The sequence below is a fragment of the Triturus cristatus genome, chromosome 9 (assembly GCF_964204655.1).
Source record: "Triturus cristatus chromosome 9, aTriCri1.1, whole genome shotgun sequence".
Lineage (NCBI taxonomy): Eukaryota > Metazoa > Chordata > Amphibia > Caudata > Salamandridae > Triturus > Triturus cristatus.
This window is the reverse complement of record NC_140592.1, coordinates 7,137,836-7,158,816: the sequence shown is the minus strand read 5'-3', so window position 1 is coordinate 7,158,816 and position 20,981 is coordinate 7,137,836. Positions and strand designations below refer to the sequence as shown.

The following is a 20,981-nucleotide window of genomic DNA, read 5'->3' as shown; positions in this document are numbered from 1 at the left end:
GCATCCTCAACACCTCCATGTTCACAGCAACCTTCCCAGACAGATGGAAACACGCAAAGGTCTGACCCCTCCTAAAGAAACCCTTGGCCACCCCCAGCGATCTAAAAAATTATCGACTAATCTCCCTGCTCCCCTACCCAGCCAAAGTACTCGAGAAAGCCCTCAACCAACAACCTGGAACAAAACCACCTACTCAACGCCCCACAATCAGGATTCTGTGCCAACCACAACACTGAGACCACGCTGACTGCTGTCATGGACAACATTAGAACTGTCTTCGACCGCAAAGTAACTGTGGCCCTGATCCTCCTCAACCTCTCTGCTGTGTTTAACACCATCTTCCACCACACCCTGATCGGCAGACTCCACAACATTGGTATACAACAGAACACCCTCATGTGGCGTGCTTCTTTTCTTACAGGATGCATACAGAGCACCTACTGCCTACCTTCACCTCAGCACCCAAGGACATCATATGCAGGCTTCCTCAAGGATCATCCCTCAGCCCCACCCGGTTCAACGTCTACATGACCCCCCTCACTGACACCGTCCAATCCAATGGACTCAACATATTCTCCTACGCAGGCAACTCTCAACTAATCCTCTCAACCACTGAGGGCCCCTCCAACACCAAAACCAACTTCTGCAACGCCATGACCAATGTAGCCAACTGGATAAGAGACAACTGCCTCAAACTCCACTCTGACGAAACAGAAGTACTGATCTTCAGGAAGAACACCACCGTATGGGACCACATCTGATGGCCAGCAGAACGTAGACCAATACCCACATCAACAGACAATGCACACAGCCTTGGCATCATCCTCGAGAGCCAACTGACCATGAAACGTCAAGTCAAAGCAGTCGCCTCCTCCTGCTTCCACACCCTCAGCAGAATCTTCCGATGGATCCCAATCAACATCCAAAAGACCATCACGCAGGCCCTCGTCACCAGCCACCTCGACTACAGAAACACTCTCTACACTGGAATTTCCTCCCAGCTCCTCAGAAGACTCCAGACCATACACAGCTCCACTGCCAGGCTCATCATGGACCTCCCCAAACGGACCCTCATCACCCCCCACCTCAGAAACCTCCACTTGCTCCCCATCCAGAAGAGATGCCAGTTCAAGATCCTCCATTATGCCTATAAAGATCTACACGATCAAGGACGATCCTACATCAACCATCGACTCAACTTCCATCTCTCTGCAAGACACCTGTGCTCCTCCTCTCTCACACAACCCACAGCATCCGTCATAGCCACTGCTGGGGCCGCTCCTTCTCCTACGTCTCCACCATGACCTGGAATTACCTGCCCCTCCACCTCCAAACAACACCTTCCCTGACGGACTTCAAAAAGACCTGGCTCTTCGACAGAGACACAGCAGCACCCAGATACACCTAGGGGTGACAGTGCTTTGCTGTAAAAATGCTGATTGATTGATTATTGATTGATTGAATGAGCGTCCACCACTCTTGCTTGAGCTGATGCAGGGGTTATAGGTGTGGAAGAGGGAGGCAGAGCAGAGGTTTCTGGAGGGGTAGTGGAAGCACAGGTGGTGGTTGATGTGTGCTACTCCTTGATTGTGCAGGGCTTTGTAGGTGTGGCTTAGCATCTTGAATTGGGCTTTGTGGACTGGGAGCCGGTGGAGCTTCCTAAGGTGGGGGTGATGTGGGTCTCCCTGGGGATGTCAAGGATGAGCCTGGCCGCTGAGTTCTGTATGGTGTATAGTCTCTTCAGTAGGTGTGTGGTGATTCCTGCGTAGAGAGTGCTGCCGTAATCGAGGCGTCTAGTGACGAGGGCGTGGGTAACGGTATATCTGGTGCTGACTCGGAGCCACTTAAAGATCTTCTGGAACATGCAGAGCGTGAGGAAGCAGGCTGTGGATACTGCGTTGATCTGGTCTTTGATGGTGATTTTGCAGTCCAGAATGATGCGGAGGCTGGGGTGTGGTCTACTGGTGTGGGTGATGGTCTCAGTTCCTCAGGCCACCAGGAGTCCTTCCACAGGGATGTGTTGTTCGCAGATATTAGTACCTTTGTTTTGTCCGTGTTAAGTTTAAGGCAGTTGTTTTGCATCCAGTGGGCAACACTGGTCATGAATAAGCGGAAGTTGGCCCGCGTTGTAAATGGGTGGTTTCCGTGCTGTGGTTTGAGCGGAATCCAGTTTGGGATGGTCCAGAAAGTCGTTGTTCTCCAGGTAGTCCATGACTTGGCAGTTAATGGCCTTGTTGAGGACCTTGGAGGAAGAAAGGAGCAGGGAGATGGGCCAGTAGTTCTTGAGCTCATTTGGGTCTGCGGATGGTTTTTTGAGGAGGGGTTTGACGTCAGCGTGTTTCCATTCCTTTGGGAAGCTGGCTGATGTGATGGATGCATTGAAGATGGTAGTGAGCTCGTTGTTGACCATCTTGCTCCAGAGGCAAAATACGTGGTGGGGGTAAGATCCGTGGGTGCTCCTGAGTGGACAGAGTGCATGATGTCATTGGTGCTCTGCGTGGTGAGCTAGTCCCAGGCGGTGATCCAGTGGTCGGGGGTTGTGACTGTGGGAGCGAGGAGGCTGGCGGGGGAGGGTTGGATGTCCAGAGCATGGAAGAGTTATAGTGAGCGATAGGTTTATAGGGTGGTTCATGGTGAGCTGGTGATATGTACTGACCTCTTAAAGTGAAGAAGCTTCATAAAGGAAACTTGCAGATGCCTCTTATATGAAATATGGCCCCATTATTCAGTGTTTTCCAAACCTCTTCACACAGACAGGGCAGGAGTTTAAATAATGATGTGCACTAGGACTTTGTGTGTTGATTTACTTGTATTACTGCAAGTATGCTTATTTACATGGCAGGTGGTAACACCAGTATGTCCTTTTTCCCAGAGCACATTTCCTTCGAGGTTCCTTTGTCGTTGACCAGCTCAAGGAATACATTGGTCAAGAGCTGTCGACACTGAGCCCCCGAACCAAGTGGGAGATAACAAGCAGCAACGGCGTAAGTGATGAGCGTGAAGATGGATGAGTGTGGAATGATCCGCTTCATCTGTGTATATATATCATTTGAGATCTAGACTCTCCCTAATGGAGAAGTGCAGTCAGTTCACATGGGCACCACAAATGCACATCGCATTCAAATGTGGAACACAAAGGACTACAGCTAGTCCCCCTCAGTCACTGGCCTTCTCTTTACATGTATTTATTTAATTATGTAGATTTTAGCACGTCAGTGCCCTGGACACAATAACTGTGAGACAAGCAAAGAACATGTCAGAAACAATGAGATCGAGGTGTTCCGCGAGATGGTGTTGTCTGTGAGGTCTTTTAGGAAGTATTCTTGATGTCCCTTTTAGAAGCAGAGATTGATGTGGTCAGCTGGGTATTAGGAGAATGGATATTTGTGTAAGAAAGCTTCCCCAGATAAACACAGTAGATAGGTGAGCACATCACAGTCAACGGTAAATGCCAGAAGCTGCCTGATAAGTATCACATTAACCCCTAGCACAGTGAGTGAGGTCTGGCTCTAGGTCTGTGTCCGGGCAGTGATGGTCTCTGCGGTGGAAGTGCAGAGCAGCCACCCTAAGTGAGTGAGCTCTGGTTCTGGGTAGAGGCAGCAATCAATCAATTAATCAAGCAGTATTTGTAGAGCGCGGCTTGTCACCCACGAGGGTTTCCAGGTGCTTTCTGCAGGTCTCATTTGAAGAGCCAGGTCTTGAGCTCCTTCATGGTGTCAGTCTGCGAGGTCAAGGTGCAGAGGTGGAGGGGGAGAATGTTCCATACTTTGGCAGTGAGATGGGACAAGGAACGTCCTCTGGTGCGGCAGTGGAGTATGTCAGGGAGCTGCGCGAGGATGAGGTGTGTGGAGCAGAGGTTCCTGGGGGGACAGTGGAAGCATAGCTTTGAGTTCTGATGGCCACCAGGAGTTGTTCCAGAGGGTGGTGTGTTTGCCGAATATGAGAACGTACGTCTTGTCCGTGTTGAGTTTAGGCAGTTGTCCTTCATCCATGCTGAGACGTCCTTCATACAGTTGTGGAAGTTGGCCTTTGCGGAGGGGTTGGCAGAGAGCGATAGGACGAGCTGTATGTTGTCAGTGTAGGTGATGTTTATTTTGTGCAATCTGAGGATGTCTGCAAGTGGGGTCATGTGGATGTTAAAGAGTGTTGGGCTGAGGGATGAGCCTTGGTAAACGCCGTCGATGTTGTGCTTGGCTTGTGATGTGAAGGGAGGGAGGTGGACTTTCTGGTGCATCCTGTGAGAAAGGATATGATCTATCTGAGCGTGTCATTTGTTATTCCAATCTGGTGTAGGCGATCGATGAGTGTGTGGTGAGAGTCCGTGTCGAAGGTGACGGAGAGGTCAGTCATGATCAGGGCAGCTGATTCTCATCTGTCAAATAGGGTGCAAGTGTTGTCTGTTGCAGCGATCAGAGCTGTCTCAGTGCTGCGATGGGTTCTGAATCCTGAGTGAGAGGGGTCCAATAAGTTTATTATTTTCAGGTGTTTGGTGATTTGTAGGTTGATGGCCTTCTCCAGTACTTTGGAGTAGTGAGATGGGATGGTAGTTTTGGAGTTCGTTGGGGTCTGCCGAGGGTTTCTTGAGGAGGGGTCCGATCTTGGCATGTTTCCAGGCATCAGGAAAGGTGGACATGGTTAGCGAGGCATTGATGATGGTGGGAGTTGGTGGCTGATCTTGTCAAGTTCATGAGGGTGGTTGGTTTCGGTGCGCTGAGCTGTTCCCATGCGTTGAGCGGATGGTCTGCAGTGGTGGTCCATTGGCGGCTGCGGAGGTTGGAGGATTGGAGATCAAAGTTATAATAGATGGTTGCTGTCTTGTTGTGGAAATGGTCGGCGAGGGCATAGCATAGTTCTTGTGAGGGGGGATTGCGTTTTCAGTGTCTGATGGGCAGGTGAACTCTCTGACAATGGTGACGAGTTTCTTGGTTTGGTTGGCGCTGGTATTAATCTGGTGGGTCCGGGCCTCTTTTTTGCCACTTTCATCTTTCGATGGTAGTCGTTGAGGGCTGATTTAAAGGTGGCACTGTCAGTGTGGTTCTTGCTGGTACGCAATCTTCTTTCAAGCTGTTTATACTTGCGTTTTGATGTGCAGTGATGGGGGTCTCTGAGGTGGCAGTGGAAGTGCTGAGCAGCCAATCTAAGTGAGTGAACTCTGGTTCTATCCTAGGTAAGACTGGGATTTCTGCAGGGGATGATGCTTTGGTGTGGTTTATAGACTGGCCTCTTTGGGGCCCCCTCACTGGGTACTGGTATCTGTGGAGCATGCTGCTGATTACCACTGATGTTCCACTGCCTTAGGTGGCGTGGCGTTCCAACTGGATAACTAACATGTGCCCTCATAATGCTTCACTCTCCAAGGTGAGTGATGTCGAGCAGCTAAGGTTTAGTCTAAGATGCGCTAGAGTGTCTGGAACTAAAATCCCCTATAGAACCGGTGCCTGTAAAAATACACAAACCCAGAAGGTCTTGACTCCTTCTGGGGATGTGATGCAATTATAGCTCCTAGGTGTTAAAGCACTATACTACGGCCAGTGTCATCCTATGACGAAAGCTTTAGGTGCTCTCAGGAGGCTTTGGGAGCCCTCTACTATCGTCTCTTTGAGACAGTCAACCGGAGTGGTGTCAGGAGCAGGAGGTGGGCTGCATCCATGGAGGTTCAAGCTGTGCATGGAGTAATGTTAACGATCTTCCTGAGGAGAGAGATTGTGTGCTGGGACAGGTATAGCTAGGAGGTAATGACAATAGTAAACATCGCTCAATACAGAGCAAAGATGGAGGAATTGTGGAATACCCTTCTATTACACTCATCATGATACAGGGTGTAGAGCTGGTCTCATAGGTAAATATAAGGTCCAGTACTCATGTTGCCAATTGGATAAAACTGTCTGAATTGAAGCAGAGAACTCAATTGAGCAAACAAATGCAGACGCGCAGTAGGACCTAGGGGCATATGTATCAACATCACCATTTGCGATTCTCAAATAGCGATTTTTAAAGAATCGCTATTTGAGAATTGCAAAACGGGATGTATTTAAAAAATTGCAAACTTTTTGCGATTTCTTAAAATTCCTTAATTGCGATTAGCAAATTGCAAAATCGCAATTAAGGAATACCTGCCCATTCATTTCTATGGGCCAGGAGACCCATAGGAATGAATGGGAAGTAATTCTCAAATAGCTAATCGCAATTTGCTAATCGCAATTTGAGAATAATTTCAAAGGTGCAAGGGTGTCATGATGACACCCTGATGCACCCCTGAAATGAGCATGTGTGTGCATATGGCGCACATACATGCCCTAAGGGCATGTATGAGCGCCACGTGGCACTTTGTAAAATTCAAAAAAGTGCTTTTTGAAAGGAAATCGCAAATTACCACCAACTTGAAGTTGGTGGTAATTTGCGATTTCTTAAGTATAATTCGCACAACTTGGGTGCTTTTTACATATCATTTAAGAAATCGCAATTTGCGATTTCTTAAATGCTTACGCAAAATTAAGAAATCGCTAAATTAGCAATTCCTTAATTTTGCGATGGGATTTGGCTCATACATCCCAATTACCGATTTATTAATCGCAAACGCTGTTATTTTGCGAATCGCAGCGTTTGCGATTAAAAAATCGTTTGATACATATGCCCCCTAGTCCTGGGGGGCGGTACTTGTCATTTCACAGAATGCACTGATCCTCTACAGTAAGACGTGGTGTGTTTAAACAATGACTTATTGGCACTCTTGTGGCTTCACCTTCCTGTACTTCAGTCCTGCTGCCTAGCAACACTGAAGGACATGGAGGTGAAATGCCCTGATTCTGAGGGGTCTGGGTTGTGAAGTCGGAGAGAAGAAGGCCGGCTATGCCTTTGAGTAAGGAGATTCAGCTGCAATACAAGTGATGCTTCTCTGTGTCTTACAAACATCTCCAGAATGCTTCAAACCAGGGGGCATTTACGGTCCTGGCAGGGTGAGTGTGGTTTGGAAAGAGAAGGGATGAGTTGAGTCATAACAGGTGACTCCCTGCATGAGATGCTGGGTTTGTCATCGCTTCTCATCTGCATGGTCCACCAGGAGACGTAGAGAGTGAGTGAACCACAGAAGTGACATGGGCTCTTCCTTGCATGGGATGCTGGTTCTGTCGTTGCTGTTTATCTGCATGATCCACCAGGAGACTTAGAGAGTAAGTGAACCACAGAGGTGACATGGGCTCTTCCTTGCATGGGATGCTGGTTCTGTCGTTGCTGTTCATCTGCATGGTCCACCAGGAGAAGTAGAGAGTGAGTGAACCACAGAAGTGCCATGGGCTCTTCCTTGCATGGGATGCTGGTTCTGTCGTTGCTGTTCATCTGCATGGTCCACCAGGAGACGTAGAGAGTGAGTGAACCACAGAAGTGCCATGGGCTCTTCCTTACATGGGATGCTGGTTCTGTCATTGCTGTTTATCTGCATGGTCCACCAGGAGACTTAGAGAGTAAGTGAACCACAGAAGTGACATGGGCTCTTCCTTGCATGTGATGCTGGTTCTGTCGTTGCTGTTCATCTGCATGGTCCACCAGGAGACGTAGAGAGTGAGTGAACCACAGAAGTGCCATGGGCTCTTCCTTACATGGGATGCTGGTTCTGTCATTGCTGTTTATCTGCATGGTCCACCAGGAGACTTAGAGAGTAAGTGAACCACAGAAGTGCCATGGGCTCTTCCTTGCATGGGATGCTGGTGCTGTCTTTGCTGTTCATCTGCATGGTCCACCAGGAGACGTAGAGAGTGAGTGAACCACAGAAGTGCCATGGGCTCTCCTCATTCTGTACTAGTGAGTTCATGAGTCTTTCAGTGTGCTGACATGACCTAAAACTGGATCACACTTCTCGACACTCTACAACCCAAAGGTTTCAATGTAGATTCTGATGTCAGCAGCATATTTATTGATAACCTATCACTTTTACTTGGATTTCCTTCCAGACGGTCATGATTGACAACTCAAGCATTGTGGTCGGCGACATTCCTGCTATCAACGGCATAATTTACGTCATTAATAAGGTAAGTCACTAGACGAGATGTGAGGCATGCTTTGGCATACACGGTACCCTTCAGCTTGTAATTTGGTGCAGTTTTCATGCAATGCCACTTTAATTGTTCAGATAAAAGTGTGCAGCATTCATAGTCACTTACTATAAATCCGCCAGCAACTGGGGAGTGTAAATGTAGACGCGTGTGGACCAGCATGTACAAGTGAATGTGTGAAGCATGCAGTGAGGATGTCTGATCATACCCATACAAACCCACAACCCATGTTAGATTTAAATCTAAAAATATTATTTATACAATAAACATAAATAATTATCAATGAAATAATTATAAATTATTTTTAAAAAACAATTATAATTGATTAACTTCCCACCCCATACCTGTACAAAATACAAAACCCACACCTCGAGCTTAAATAAATAAATATAAAATAATAAATAAATAAATAAATATATATATATATATATATACTATTTACATAAATTGTTATCATTTAAATAATTAACAATTTAAAAAGTTATTATAAATGAAAAATAATTAATTTACTTCCCACCATATACCCATACAAACCCACAAACCACAGGTTAAATTTAAATTAAAAAATATTATTTATACAATCAACATAAATAAATAATTATCAATTAAATAATTATAAATTCAAAAATTATTATGATTAAATTATAATTGATTAACTTCCCAACCTATATCTGTACAAAACAGAGAACCCACACCTCGAGCTTAAATATATATATATATATAATATTAATAATTATAATTTAAATAATTAATCATTAAAAATCTATTACAAATTAATAATAATTCATTTACTTCCCACCCTATACTCGTATAAAACCCACAACCCACACCTAAAACTTTACAAAAAAATATTAAGTATACAATTAACAATAATTACAAACCATATTAAAAAATGAACAATATTTTAACAAACATTTTAAAACATATACAATTAACATATATATTAAAATATACAAAAATAATCAAAAATTGATATTAACGGCAATATTTTTAACATCGATATTACTTACCTTAAAATCGATATTCTTCTCCGCAATATTCTTGCTCACAATATGTGTCTCGATATTTCCAACTCAATAACTCTGTCAGTCGATATTACAGACTCGATATTTTGTCTGAATACCACCCCATAAACACATTATGGATTCTACTCCTGAAAGGATGAAGCCTCATTTCTGTTTTGCTTACAGTAAAACTCCGAGGACCACCACCCTTGCGAGTGTTCGAGGCTGCATTTTGAATTGTCCCTTCGGGAAGGGAAGGTTAAGGCTTCCTTTCCAAAAGGCTCCTCTCCAGCAGATGCAAAAAACTAGGGCGTGATTACGATGGTGGGCGGACCAAGCGGTGTGGTGTTTGGGACTGCCCGCAGACCGCGGTGGTCCCACCACTGCGATTAGGATGTGCCTGCGATACTGGCGGGCGCATCCTGGGCTTTTAACATTATGGGCGGTGCTGCTGGCTGCAGCACCGCACGTAATGTTAAAAGTACGTGCACAGCATTTCCCTGCACTACGCGGCAGGCACCATGCGGTGAATGCCACTTGGTGCATGGAAATGAGGAGGGGTACCATGGGTACCCCCCAGTGCAGCGACATCCCCCCTACACAAGGGGGGGCCCGCAACAGACCCCCAAACCCAATCCCCGCCTGTCTTTTTGAAGCGGGATGACTGCCGCAAAAAGACAGACGGAAAGGTATTCCGTAATACCGCCGCAATTCTGCCCTGTGTCCTGGTTCCGCAAGGCGTGCGCAACTGTGGTGGACTGACTTTCTGTCCACCGCGGACACATTGGTATTCCCACAGCCATCCTAATTTGGCAGTGGGAATTTCCTGTGTGATGGCGAAAGGACTGCCACTGCCGGCCCGGCGGTGGCGGTCCTCCCGCCATCATAATGACCCCCTAGGGGTGGGCGGAACTCGCAGGGTTTCACCCCGCTGAATTCCGCGGAGTTACATGAAAACTCCACACGATTCTGCAGAGTTTCACAAATGGGTGGAAACCTGCACATCACGCTGGTGACATTAACTTATAGGGGCCGATTCCGATCCGGGTCGGAAAGCACCCCGACCGAGCCGGATCTGGAGTGTTATCCAACCGAGCTGGAGTCCTGCAGTCCGACCGAGCGAGTACGATGCGGCCGTATGCTGTCGGACTCGGTTCGGTCGGACTCCCATAGAAGTCAATGGGAGCCGGTCGTACGACGTGTACATGGGCTCCCATTGACTGAATGGTAGGTCGCGAACAAGTGCACCCCCTACAGTGAGTACACGTCGGTGCCATCTTCACCGTACATGCCTGTGTTGGGGAGACCCATGGGTCTCCCCCTGTGTCCAAGTCGTAGGGTTGTGGATGACAGGGGGTCCGACTCGGACCCCCAAAGGCAACCACCCGGACGATTTGCGAACCGGACACTCCGGCTCGCACAGGCTGTCCGACGCGTGCATCGTACTGGTTCGGTCGTGAATCGCATCCATTGCACGCCACGGTTAGCTTCCGACCGAGACGAACGGAGCGGATCGGACCCGGAAACGAGTCGGTCGGTGAATGTCATGTAGCTCGCATCGTACTTGCTCACTCGTACAGCTGTACGAGTCAGGCGGAAAACACACGTACGGCGTGTAGTTTTTCCGGCCGGATCGCATTCGGTGCACTTCCGACCCGGATCAGAATCGGCCCCTTAGTGCTGGAAGCATGTTCCAACTGCAAAATCGGTGCAAAAGGCATCACGAGGTGTGCTGGAGGGCTCTGCTTCTGTGCTGCGGCTTAAGTAGATTTTCTACCTGAGCTGCGGCGTTCTCACCATAAGCGGTCACGACCGCCCGTGTTGAGAAAATCTCACCGGGTGGCCCCCTTGCACCTGAAAACTGTGCTAGGGAACGCCAATTCTCACTCACGCTCACCAACTTACCATTGGAAATCAAAGTGACTTGACAATGTGACATTTTATCACTGGTCAAGGTGATGGGGCTGAGAGATTTTTGAAACTTCAGTTGCATGATGAGCCATTAACCCCTCCACAATAGTTATTTTCCTTACCGCCTATTGGAAAAGCCGATAGGTCAGTGCTAACCCGTGCAAACAGGAGCATGTAAAAATATTGTTTTCATGCATTAGCAGACTAAAACTTGGCTTACTGGCTTCGCCAATGATTATTTGTGTTGATGACACTCCTATTCTATAATGACAGTTTGGCTACTAATCTTCCTATGTTCTAAATACTATTTTGATGCCAGTTTGTCTCTCCTGCAAACGTTACTGTGGTTTTCAGCACAACAGTCGATAGAGAGGGTGCAGCTTTGACCCAGTCAGCCTCGTGTTCACTTTGGCAGCTTCATTCCTATGAGCTAAATACATTCCTCATTGTTGACTTGTGACAGTGATACTCGCCATCTGCTCTAATTACACCCCCTGTGTGTTCTGGACGAACCAGGCAATGTGTTTCAAAAGAGAACAATTTAACACATATCTGTTGAATATTTCACATAACCTTTATATAAATAGGTGAAGATTATTTTTCAAAGGTACAGTACTGTAACCAATCACCAGGTGTCCTTATAGATTCAGAAATCAACCGTTGCTGAAGCAGGTTGCAGTACCGTAGGCTGTCAATAGAGGTCTCTTGAGTTACTCACAGATGCTTTTTGTACCAAGCTGTAGTATCTTAGGCTGTTACTGGACGCCCCATATGTGTCCCCAGTTAAAAGTAACACCACAGGCCGATACCTCCATATACCTACTGCAGGAGGCAGCAGTGCCTTAGATCATTACTAGAGGTAGACTTTCCAAGTCCAAAGTTACACCACCACCTTTATACCTCCAGATACCTGCTGCAATAGTTACATGTACCGTAGGTTTTCACTAGAAAGAGACCTTCTCAGTTAAAAGTAACACCACCACACTTATACCTCACAATACCCGCTGCAGGAGGCAGCAGTATCTTAGACTATTTATTACCAGAGATAGACTTTCTCAGTTAAAAGTAACACCACCGCCTTTATACCTCCAGATACCTACTCCAGGTGGTAGCTGCACCTTAGATCATCTCTAGAGGTAGACTTTCCCAGTTGAAAGTAACCTCACCGCCGCATGCCTCTGTATTCCTGCTGCAAGAGTTAGCAGTACCTTAGATTATTACTAGAGGTAGACCTTCCCAGTTAAAAGTAACACCACTGCCCTTATACCTCCGGATAGCTACTGTAGGAGGCAGCAGTACCTTAGATCATTACTAGAGGTAGACTTTCCCAGTTGAAAGTAACACCACCACCTTTATACCTCCAGATACCTGCCTCAGGAGGTAGCAGTACCTTAGATTATCACTTGAGATAGACTTTCCCAATTGAAAGTAACACCACCGCCCCATGCCTCTGTTTTCCTGCTGCAAGAGTTAGCAATACCTTAGATCATTACTAGAGGTAGACTTACCCAGTTGAAAGTAACACTGTTAGACCTGGCACCGTGGCGTGAGTTTCCCTTCCACTTTTTTGATGGTGTGCCTCGATGTTTTGCTGGTGTTGTCCGCTCAGGGCACTGCGCCACGGCTAATCCGTGCCGCAGTGCAAGTGCTCCCTAGGTAAAGTGTACCTGTAATTGATGCTCATGATTGGTTTATTGGATTTACTGTCAGTCCCCAGTAAAGTGCACCAGGGGTGCCAGGGCTTGTGAATGCCAATGCTGCTGGTGGGCTTGCAGCGCTGGTTGCGCCACCCACAGAAAGCGGCTTTGTAAAATGTGTCTAGGGTCTGCCACCGCAGACCCTGCGTGCAGTCTGGGACTGTCGCGTGGACTGCGCAAGTGCCCCCACTTGCCAGTCCCTCAACCTTCCCTTACCTACATATTAGCCACCCCTCTGGTAGGCCCAAGGGCAGGGTGCATTGTAGGCATAAGGTAGGACATGCCCTGATATGTGTGGCATGTCCTAGTAGTGAATTACAGCCATTTTCGTTTTTCACTATTGAAGGCTACCTGCTCTCCATAGGCCAGAATGGGCTGCTGGAGTCACTACACGTTGTGGCCCCAGTGGACTCCGAGAGCATGGTAGAATGTCAAGTTTAGTATGCCTGAACTCAGAATAATAAAATACTTATTGTAGTCAAGTTTATTTTAATATCCTGGGTTTGTAAATGCTACTTTTAGAAAGTTAGTATTTACTGACCTGGCCATTTCAGTCCGCCTCTGCTGTGTGTGTGTGTTCTGCCTAGCAACAGTAAGGAGCAGGGTTGGGGAATCCCCAGAGACAGGTTGGCTGCCAGGTGGTGGGTAGAAAGATTACACCAGGATGGGTGGGAGGAGTACACCTTGACTCTTGAATAGACCTGTGCTCTGCCACCACAAAGCCGGCTCTGCCCCCTGTGGAGAGGCTGATGTCTCTGCCCTGCTGCTGAAAGAAAAGAGCAGAGTCACCATAACAAAGTGCTCCAGAACTGGACTGAGCCAGGCCCGGGCCCCGTGGTGCTAAAGAACAAAAGAATCACTGTATAAAAGTAGGAGCCTGGCTCCTAAGAAATCAGAATCCTGTTTTACCACAAAGAACCTCTGCCCGACTAGAAGGAGAAGAAGACGCTGGAGGAGCTGGCCTGCTGCTTGCCTTGCTGAGAAAGGAGAGGAAGAGACTTACTGAAAAGACTTTGCTGCTTTGTGCTTTAAACATTCTCCAAGGGCTTGATCTGAGCTTGCCCCCTGAACTGAACCCCAGGACCAGTGGGTTCTTTGTGCCTTTGCTCGTCATGAAACTCGAGCCGTGTGTGTATCCCGCTTGAGGAAGACTGCGCCCCTCATCGCCCCTCCTAGGGCTGTGACACTCGGGAGCCTGCCTGCCTTTGCCCCCCTTGAGAGCCTCGCTCCGACCGGAGTCGCTCTCTACCCCGGGCTAGGCCGCCGGCACCTCTGCCACCGCCTGCTATTGGAGCGAGCTGAAGCGCTATCACCCCTCCCGCCGGAATTCTTGTCCGACGATCGTGATCCCCGCCGGGTCCCCAGCTGCACGGACCGTGCCCTGTGACCCCGCTTCACGATCTCGCCCTGAGATCAGGCCGCGCCGCCCCCACTGAGGAGACCCCCGCACTGCCGTGCTGAGGGTCGTGGGCCGCGCCTGCCTGACTACACGCACCTGCTCAAGAGGATCCAAAGGTGCCCCATCCCTGCTGAGTCGCACCCTCTCGTGCCGACTCCCGAAAGCAACTACACGTTCTTAAGAATTCCAGTATCGGGCTCGGGGCCCGCAACGCCTTATTTCCCTGTTCTCAGGAGCCGATCTCTGTAAGTACTGGAACCACAAGTAACGTTTGCGAGAGACTACAAAGTATCCATTTGAAACTACGAACAAGGAACATTTGCCTGCTTTACAACCTGGTGGCATAGCGAAAACGTTATTGGTCTTGTGATAAATCTGCTGAGATATATATATACCCATTTTTACATGAAGAAGCGTATTTTTCTACATATCCAAGTCTGGTGTCCGTTTCTGGGGGGGTTGATGTATTTACTGTGTGTGCGACTGTAAGTGCTTAACCAACAACGCCTGAGGAATCGCCTTGGCTGCTCACGCCACGCACCTAGAGGGTGAGCAAGGGTCATTCGCGAGGGGTTATCCTGCACCCTGACATAGAGGAGAGGGTTCCTGCTTGGCACAAGGACAACCTTGCGCCAACCAGAGACCCCCAAGTCTAACATTGTTGGCAGCGGCTGGGATTTCGGATTTGCATTTGTAATTTGCATACAGTGAATTATTAATCACCAGATAGTGAGAGCAGACCAAGTAACGCAGCCACAGGTTTTCATTTTTGAACTGTTGAGACACCGACCATTGCTTCAGCCATGCCTGGCTCACTCCCTGCTGGAAGAGCACTCTCTGTGATTTCTGGAATAGATGAGGTGGATTGGGAGGGACTGGAGGGATACACAGTAGAGCAATTGAAAGGCTACAGTGTAAAACTCCGAGTTCCCCATGCTGGATTCAAGAGGAAGGTCCAGTACACCAAGGCGTTGAGAGCCTGGAAGGAGTCAAGAGACCCACAGAATGCGGGGGACATCGTTCCACCCGACAACCTTAGGGAGCCCAGCAGAGTCCTGTCGCCAGAGGAGATGGCAGACAGGGCAGCAGACAGGGCGCATGCAATGGAGATGGCAAAGTTGGCAGGACAAATGGAAATGGAAAAGCAGAAGTTGGCCTTGGAGGCACAACAACGCCAAATGGATCATGATATAAGATTGAAGGAGTTGGAGCTGAAGGCGAAAAGTTTGGACACCGCTCCTTCTGGTGGCAGCACACCACCGGTGCAGGTAGAGTCCAAGGTGTACATCCCCAAAGATGTAGTAAAGGAGTATTTTAGAAAGGATGACATAGGGCAGTGGTTTAGAGCCTATGAGGTGGCCATGTCTTCACACCGGGTCCCTGAGAAAGACTGGGGAGCGGGGTTGTGGGGAAGGTTCCTTGCTGAAGGGCGTGACACACTGTTAGATTTGCCCCTAGAAGTCCAGACCTCATACCCCCATATGAAGGAAGCTTTAATGACCAGGTATGGGTTAACTCCTGAGCTATATAGACAGAGGTTCAGGGAGACTAAGAAGATCCCTGAGAGTACGTATGTGGAGTATGTAACTTTTTTCTGCAGAGCACTGGATGGTAGGGTGAAGGGTAGCAAAGTGAATGATTATCAAGGGCTGCTTGATTTAATTGCATGGGAGCACTTGTCCAGTCAATGTTTTCCTGAGCTACGCCAGCACCTGATTGATAGCAAGCTGTCCAACCCGAGGAAGCTTGCTGAGGAGGCGGACCGCTGGCTTAGCACCAGGGTCCACAAGGGTCAAGTGGGAGACTCCGCCAAAGGTGGGCAGGGTCCCCAGCAGAAGAGTGGGGGGGACAGGGGTAAACAGAAGGGGTTCCAAAAAGGCCCCCAAAGTAATTCCCAAGGGAACCAGCAGAAGGGTTCTCAGCCTCCCCCACCCCCGCAGCAGAACGGGGCCCCGACAGGTAGGCCTGTTCCAAAGGGGCCCTTCAATTGTTACAGGTGTGGTGACCCGGGTCACATTGCCTCTGATCCTAAGTGTCGCCTGTTTGGTAAGACAGCACCCACTGGTGCTCCACCCCGGCAAGTAGCAAAGTTAATTTTGGGGAGGAGGTAGCAGTCCAGGAGGGTGGGGGTCCTGCGCATATGACCCTAGTCTCGCTAGGAGACAGTGAGATGGTCCCTGAAACCTACTTACCCTCTAACAGTAAGAAATATGGGCAAGTAGTGACCATCAATGGAAAGAAGGTTGAGGCTCTTAGAGATACAGGAGCCAGCGTGACCTCGGTGAGGCAACACCTGGTGTCTCAAGAGCAGATTGTACCCAATGCCTACTGTAGGGTTGTCAATGCTGACAACATGGAGAGTCGTTGTCCAATGGCTCAAGTTCCCTTTGAGAGGGGGGAGGTCTCTGGTACTCTACAAGTCGCTGTGAGAACTGACATGCCTGTAGACTGTCTGCTAGGGAACGACCTGGAGAGCTCCCCTTGGGAAAAGGTGGGGAAGACCACGTATCTGAGGATGGTGGGTCTACCCGACTGGGCGTGCGTGACCACCCGGTCCATGGCAGCCAGTAGGGGTGTTGAGAGGGTCCTGGAGCCTGAGGGAGAGGTCCAGGAACCGGCCTTAGGGAGAAGGCGCAGGAGGCGCGGGAAACCGGCCCCCGAAGTTCCCACGGCCCAGGAGGAAGCAGACCCTGAGGGGGATGCTCTGGAGCCTACCGGGGAACAGATTGCCGAACTGGGAGACCTGCCTGAGCTGACCCATTGGCAGCAAGAAGGAGGTCCCTCCAGGGAGGAATTCTGCAGGGAGCAGAAAGAATGCCCTTCTCTCGTGGGTATGCGGCAGCAGGCTGCAGACCAGGCCAATGGTGTTCAGGCCAAAACACACTACGTGTACTGGGAGAGTGACCTCCTGTATTCAGAGCCTAAGGCTGCTGAACCTGGGTCAGCCCGTGTGCTGGTGGTACCCCAGAAGTTCAGACCCTTCCTACTGGGGCTGGCTCATGATGTGCCTTTAGCAGGACATTTGGGGATGGACAAGACCTATGACAGGCTTGTCACCCACTTCTACTGGCCCCAAATGCACAAGAATTCAGATTCCTACTACAGAACCTGTCAGACTTGCCAGGCAAGTGGTAAGAGTGGAGGGAAGCACAAGGCTCCTCTGCAACCCTTCCCCGTGGTCGGTACGCCATTCCAGCGAGTGGGTATTGATATTGTGGGGCCTCTGGACCCCAACACAGCCCTGGGCAACAGGTTCATCCTGGTCTTGGTGGACCATGCCACCCGGTACCCTGAAGCCATCCCTCTGAGGACAGTGACGGCCCCCGTGGTGGGACGAGCACTGATGGGAATCTTCTCCCGAGTGGGATTCCCTCTAGAGGTGGTGAGCGACAGGGGGACCAATTTCATATCCACATATATGAAATCCCTGTGGAAAGAGTGTGGGGTAAATTACAAGTTCACCACTCCTTACCACCCCCAAGGAAATGGGTTGGTTGAGAGATTCAACCGAACCCTCAAAGGCATGATCATGGGCCTAGACGGTCCAATGAGGCGTAAGTGGGACGTCCTCTTGCCATGCCTGCTCTTCGCTTACCGAGAGGTGCCACAGAAGTCTCTAGGGTTCAGCCCCTTTGAGCTTCTGTATGGTCACCCGGTAAGAGGACCTCTGAGTTTGGTAAAGGAAGGCTGGGAGCAATCTCCCAGGAAACCTTCCCAGAATGTATACAGTTACATGCTGGCCTTCCGAAACCAGACTAGGCGTTTCAGGCAACTTGCTGAGGCAAATCTGGAAGCCAGCCAGGAGGAGATGAAGCGGTGGTACGACCGGAATGCCACTCTGGTAGAGCTTCAACCTGGACAAAAGGTGTGGGTCTTGGCCCCAGTGGAGCCTTGTTCACTTCAGGATAAGTGGACAGGTCCATTTGAGGTTGTGGAGCGCAAAAGTCCTATCACCTACTTGGTGGACATGCAGTCTCCCAGGAACCCTTTGAGGGTCCTACATGTTAACCGCCTTAAGCCCCACTTAGAGAGGACCGAAGTGGGCATGCTGCTGGCCACTGATGATGGAATGGAAGAGGAGACCGAGCCTCTTCCTGACCTCTTAGTAGCCTCTGAGAAAGATGGGTCAGTGGATGGAGTTAACCTCTTACCCACCCTGACGCCCGAACAACAGGAAGATTGCCGCCACTTGCTGGGGCAGTTTCCAGATAGGTTCTCCCTGGTTCCTGGTGTCACAGATTGGTGCGTCCATGATGTGGACACAGGAGACAGCTTACCTGTGAAGCACAAGGCTTACAGGGTAACTGACAGGGTCAGAGCTTGCATCAAGGAGGAGGTCTCCAAAATGCTTGCGCTAGGGGTGGTTGAGTCCTCCAGCAGTCCTTGGTCCAGCCCCGTGGTCTTGGTCCCCAAAGCTGCTGCGCCGGGAGCCACACCTGAACTCCGGTTCTGTGTGGACTACAGAGGACTCAATTCAGTAACTAAGACTGACGCGCACCCCATCCCCAGAGCTGATGAGCTCATTGATCGGCTGGGGGCTGCCCGGTTCCTCAGCACGTTTGATTTAACGTCTGGGTACTGGCAGATTGCCTTGACCGATGGGGCCAAAGAGAGGTCAGCATTCTCTACACCAGATGGGCACTTCCAGTTCCAAGTCATGCCATTTGGAATGAAGAATGCCCCTGCCACCTTTCAGAGGTTGGTCAACCAGGTACTGGTTGGGCTGGATGAGTTCAGTGCCGCCTACCTGGATGACATCGCAGTGTTCAGTGCCACCTGGCCCGAACACCTGTGCCACCTCTGGGAAGTGTTGATGGCTCTGCGCCGAGCAGGCCTCACGATCAAGGCGAGCAAGTGCCAGATCGGGCAGGGTTCCGTGGTGTACTTGGGACACCAAGTGGGGAGTGGCAAGGTGGCACCCTTGCAACCCAAAATTGAGACCATCCTGGCTTGGGAGCCCCCCAAGACGCAGACCGCAGTGAGGGCCTTCCTGGGGCTCACTGGGTACTACAGGAGGTTTGTCAAGGGCTATGGAACGATTGTTGCCCCCTTGACAGAGCTGACTTCCAAGAAGCAGCCCAGGAACGTGATCTGGACTGACACCTGTCAGAAAGCTTTCGACACCCTGAAGACTGCCATGTGCACGGCGCCCGTGCTCTTGGCCCCTGACTTCTCCAAGGAATTCCTAGTGCAGACAGACGCTTCAGAGCATGGTGTAGGGGCTGTTCTCTCACAGATGACTGAGGAGGGCTGGGACCAACCCGTAGCCTTCATCAGTAGGAGGTTACTTCCACGGGAAAGTAGGTGGAGTGCAATTGAGCGAGAAGCATTTGCTGTGGTCTGGGCGCTGAAGAAGCTAAGACCCTACTTGTTTGGGTCTCACTTCCGGGTTCAGACGGACCACAGGCCCCTCAGATGGTTGATGCAAATGAGGGGTGAGAACCCAAAGCTGTTGAGGTGGTCCATCTCCCTACAGGGTATGGATTTCACGGTGGAACACCATCCTGGTACAGATCACGCCAACGCTGACGGTCTGTCCAGGTATTTCCGCCTTAATGACGAGGAACCCCCTGGGCAAGGGTAGTTCTCCCCACATTTCAGCTGGAGGGGACACGTGTTAGACCTGGCACCTTGGCGTGAGTTTCCCTTCCACTTTTTTGATGGTGTGCCTCGATGTTTTGCTGGTGTTGTCCGCTCAGGGCACTGCGCCACGGCTAATCCGTGCCACAGTGCAAGTGCTCCCTAGGTAAAGTGTACCTGTAATTGATGCTCATGATTGGTTTATTGGATTTACTGTCAGTCCCCAGTAAAGTGCACCAGGGGTGCCAGGGCTTGTGAATGCCAATGCTGCTGGTGGGCTTGCAGCGCTGGTTGCGCCACCCACAGAAAGCGGGCTTGTAAAATGTGTCTAGGGTCTGCCACTGCAGAACCTGCGTGCAGTCTGGGACTGTCGCGCGGACTGCGCAAGTGCCCCCACTTGCCAGTCCCTCAACCTTCCCTTACCTACATATTAGCCACCCCTCTGGTAGGCCCAAGGGCACGGTGCATTGTAGGCATAAGGTAGGACATGCCCTGATGAGTGTGGCATGTCCTAGTAGTGAATTACAGCCATTTTCGTTTTTCACTATTGAAGGCTACCTGCTCTCCATAGGCCAGAATGGGCTGCTGGAGTCACTACACTTTGTGACCCCAGTGGACTCCGAGAGCATGGTAGAATGTCAAGTTTAGTATGCCTGAACTCAGAATAATAAAACACTTCTTGTAGTCAAGTTTATTTTAATATCCTGGGTTTGTAAATACTACTTTTAGAAAGTTAGTATTTACTGACCTGGCCATTTCAGTCCGCCTCTGCTGTGTCTGTGTGTTCTGCCTAGCAACAGTAAGGAGCAGGGTTGGGGAATCCCCAGAGACAGGTTGGCTGCCAGGTGGTGGGTAGAAAGATTACACCAGGATGGGTGGGAGGAGTACACCTTGACTCTTGAATAGACCTGTGCTCTGCCACCACAAAGCCGGCTCCGCCCCCTGTGGAGCGGGTGATGTCTCTGCCCTGCTGCTGAAAGGAAAGAGCAGAGTCACCATAACAAAGTGCTCCAGAACTGGAATGAGCCAGACCCGGGCCCCCTGGTGCTAAAGAACAAAAGAATCACTGTATAAAAGTAGGAGCCTGGCTCCTAAGAAATCAGAATCCTGTTTTACCACAAAGAACCTCTGCCCGACTAGAAGGAGAAGAAGACGCTGGAGGAGCTGGCCTGCTGCTTGCCTTGCTGAGAAAGGAGAGGAAGAGACTTGCTGAAAAGACTTTGCTGCTTTGTGCTTTAAACATTCTCCAAGGGCTAGATCTGAGCTTGCCCCCTGAACAGAACCCCAGGACCAGTGGGTTCTTTGTGCCTTTGCTCGTCCTGAAACTCGAGCCGTGTGTGTA

At 49.7% G+C, this 20,981-nt stretch overlaps 1 protein-coding gene across 1 annotated transcript in view; it reads left to right on the top strand.

The window, feature by feature from the left end:
- Positions 1 to 20,981, top strand: part of STAB1 (stabilin 1) — a 1,212,756-nt gene that overhangs the window by 563,723 nt on the left and 628,052 nt on the right. The window contains exons 31-32 of the mRNA XM_085624210.1: positions 2,873 to 2,984; positions 7,947 to 8,024. Coding sequence (XP_085480336.1) covers positions 2,873 to 2,984; positions 7,947 to 8,024 — 190 coding nt within the window. The remainder of the gene's footprint in view (positions 1 to 2,872; positions 2,985 to 7,946; positions 8,025 to 20,981) is intronic.